The sequence below is a fragment of the Sinocyclocheilus rhinocerous genome, unplaced genomic scaffold (genome assembly GCF_001515625.1).
Source record: "Sinocyclocheilus rhinocerous isolate Xijiao unplaced genomic scaffold, SAMN03320098_v1.1 scaffold85, whole genome shotgun sequence".
NCBI classification, from domain to species: Eukaryota; Metazoa; Chordata; class Actinopteri; order Cypriniformes; family Cyprinidae; genus Sinocyclocheilus; species Sinocyclocheilus rhinocerous.
This window is the reverse complement of record NW_015649998.1, coordinates 1,916,912-1,918,616: the sequence shown is the minus strand read 5'-3', so window position 1 is coordinate 1,918,616 and position 1,705 is coordinate 1,916,912. Positions and strand designations below refer to the sequence as shown.

General features: G+C 38.8%; 1 protein-coding gene across 1 annotated transcript; it reads right to left on the bottom strand.

Moving 5' to 3' along the window:
* On the bottom strand, window positions 1-1,500 carry LOC107711009 (corticosteroid-binding globulin-like). Its single transcript, XM_016515910.1, is given in 5 exon segments — window positions 1-174; window positions 291-435; window positions 577-865; window positions 954-971; window positions 974-1,500. Coding segments are annotated over 5 exon segments (1,095 nt in total). The 5' UTR covers window positions 1,443-1,500.
* Window positions 1,501-1,705: the final 205 nt, after the last annotated feature.

Here is a 1,705-nt window from a genome sequence, read left to right as displayed (position 1 = left end):
TTACTGTGAGAAGGGGATGTTGTCATTTTTTTGGTCAGTGATAAAGATCATGAATGGACTGTCAAAACGCAAAAACAACATTGGGTCGTAGGACATTGGGCCGAATGAAACTCTTGTCACTGCTGCTGCGGTGGTTCCTTTCTCACCTATATTCAGAGTGGCCTTATGCAAAGCCTGAAAGTGAATCAAAGTGAGTCCTCTTAAAAATCGATGTTTTTATATTAAATAGTACGTGAAATATCTTCAGTTATTTTTAAATCATAATTTAGAAAGTGATCTAGAAACTTTACCTTTGAAATGAAGATCATTTCCTCTGAAATTCCTGTGAAGTTGGCTTCATTTGTAAACATATCAGCCATTCCCAGTCCTTTCCAAATATCTTTCAGGGAATATGATGTTTTCAGAGAGGGCTTGGGGACATAGATGTTAACTTTTCTGAAGGACAAGAGAAATCATCAACTGGCTGGTCCATCTGGAGATATTGAACTTAGAAACATTTGAACATCTAAAAGCTTTTATGAATCAGTCAGGATAACCTTAATTTTGGATATACATTAAATAATTATGGCAACTGACCTTTTTCTGACAGCTGTCCTCCACTTTTCAATGTGCTGTCTAGAGATGGCCATCTCAAGATCTTTGATGGTCTTAGCTTCAACAAATATGTCAATATGTGGGACAACCAGAAACATGGAGAAAGAGTCATTGTAGTCTAGACAGAGGACTTTAGAAGTGAGGTCAGCATCATAATAAATTTTGAGGGATGCATACTGGTACATCATTTGTACTGGAACTGTGGTCTCAGCGTCCACACAAAATGTACTTTGACGGGTCTTGCTTGGGTCAAATGACTTGTCCCATTTTTCTTTGGAGGAAAGAGTGACATTTTTAAAGCGATCTGAGACAATGGCCTTACCAAATCTACAAAAGTAGGTGTGTGTGAGTGTGTTTACCTTGAAAATATATGTAATGAGAAGAAACATCAAAGTGTCAGATTCCAGATCATCAACAGCATGGTCTATTTTCCCATGTGTTTTTTCCTTCACATACATGTTAATTTTATCCAGTGTTTCTTTGACACTGAAATCCACAGTGAAGCCATCAGAGTGGTGAAACTCCTTCATCTTCTCCAAGAACTCAGGAAGGGGCTTTAGTTTGTCGCTGACATATATTGCACTACCGACATCAATGTCCACCCCTGTCCTCTGGCTGATTTCTTCCAGAAGACTGTGGAACATCTGGTGCATTTCTTCAGTGCTGAAGACCGAGCTGTTATGGCCGATGCCAATGAGAAGCTGCTGTTTGGTTTCACCACCAGCTCCTAAAGACAGCTCAGAAAGGGCCATGGACACACTGAAGTGAGAAAAGAAGATATTCTTGGACTGATAATCAGGCATTTCTACAAGCCTCTTGTACAGGTGAAAAGCAAAATCATTGTTCATCTTTATCAATGACGGGAGTTTATCGCTGATGGGAGGTTGTGCTAAAGTCTCTTAATTCCCATGAACTACTGCAAAAGCACAAATCCACAAATATATGATGTTCCTTTAAATGATCTCGTTTGAAGGCCCTGAGGAAAATGAACAGAGAGTTTTGCAACATTTTATTGACAGAAATGCAGCAAATTGTCAAGACAGTTTAACATATTGACAAAGAACAACTGTTCGTAATTCCTTCATCCTATTTTCCACTCTTTATGTTTGTC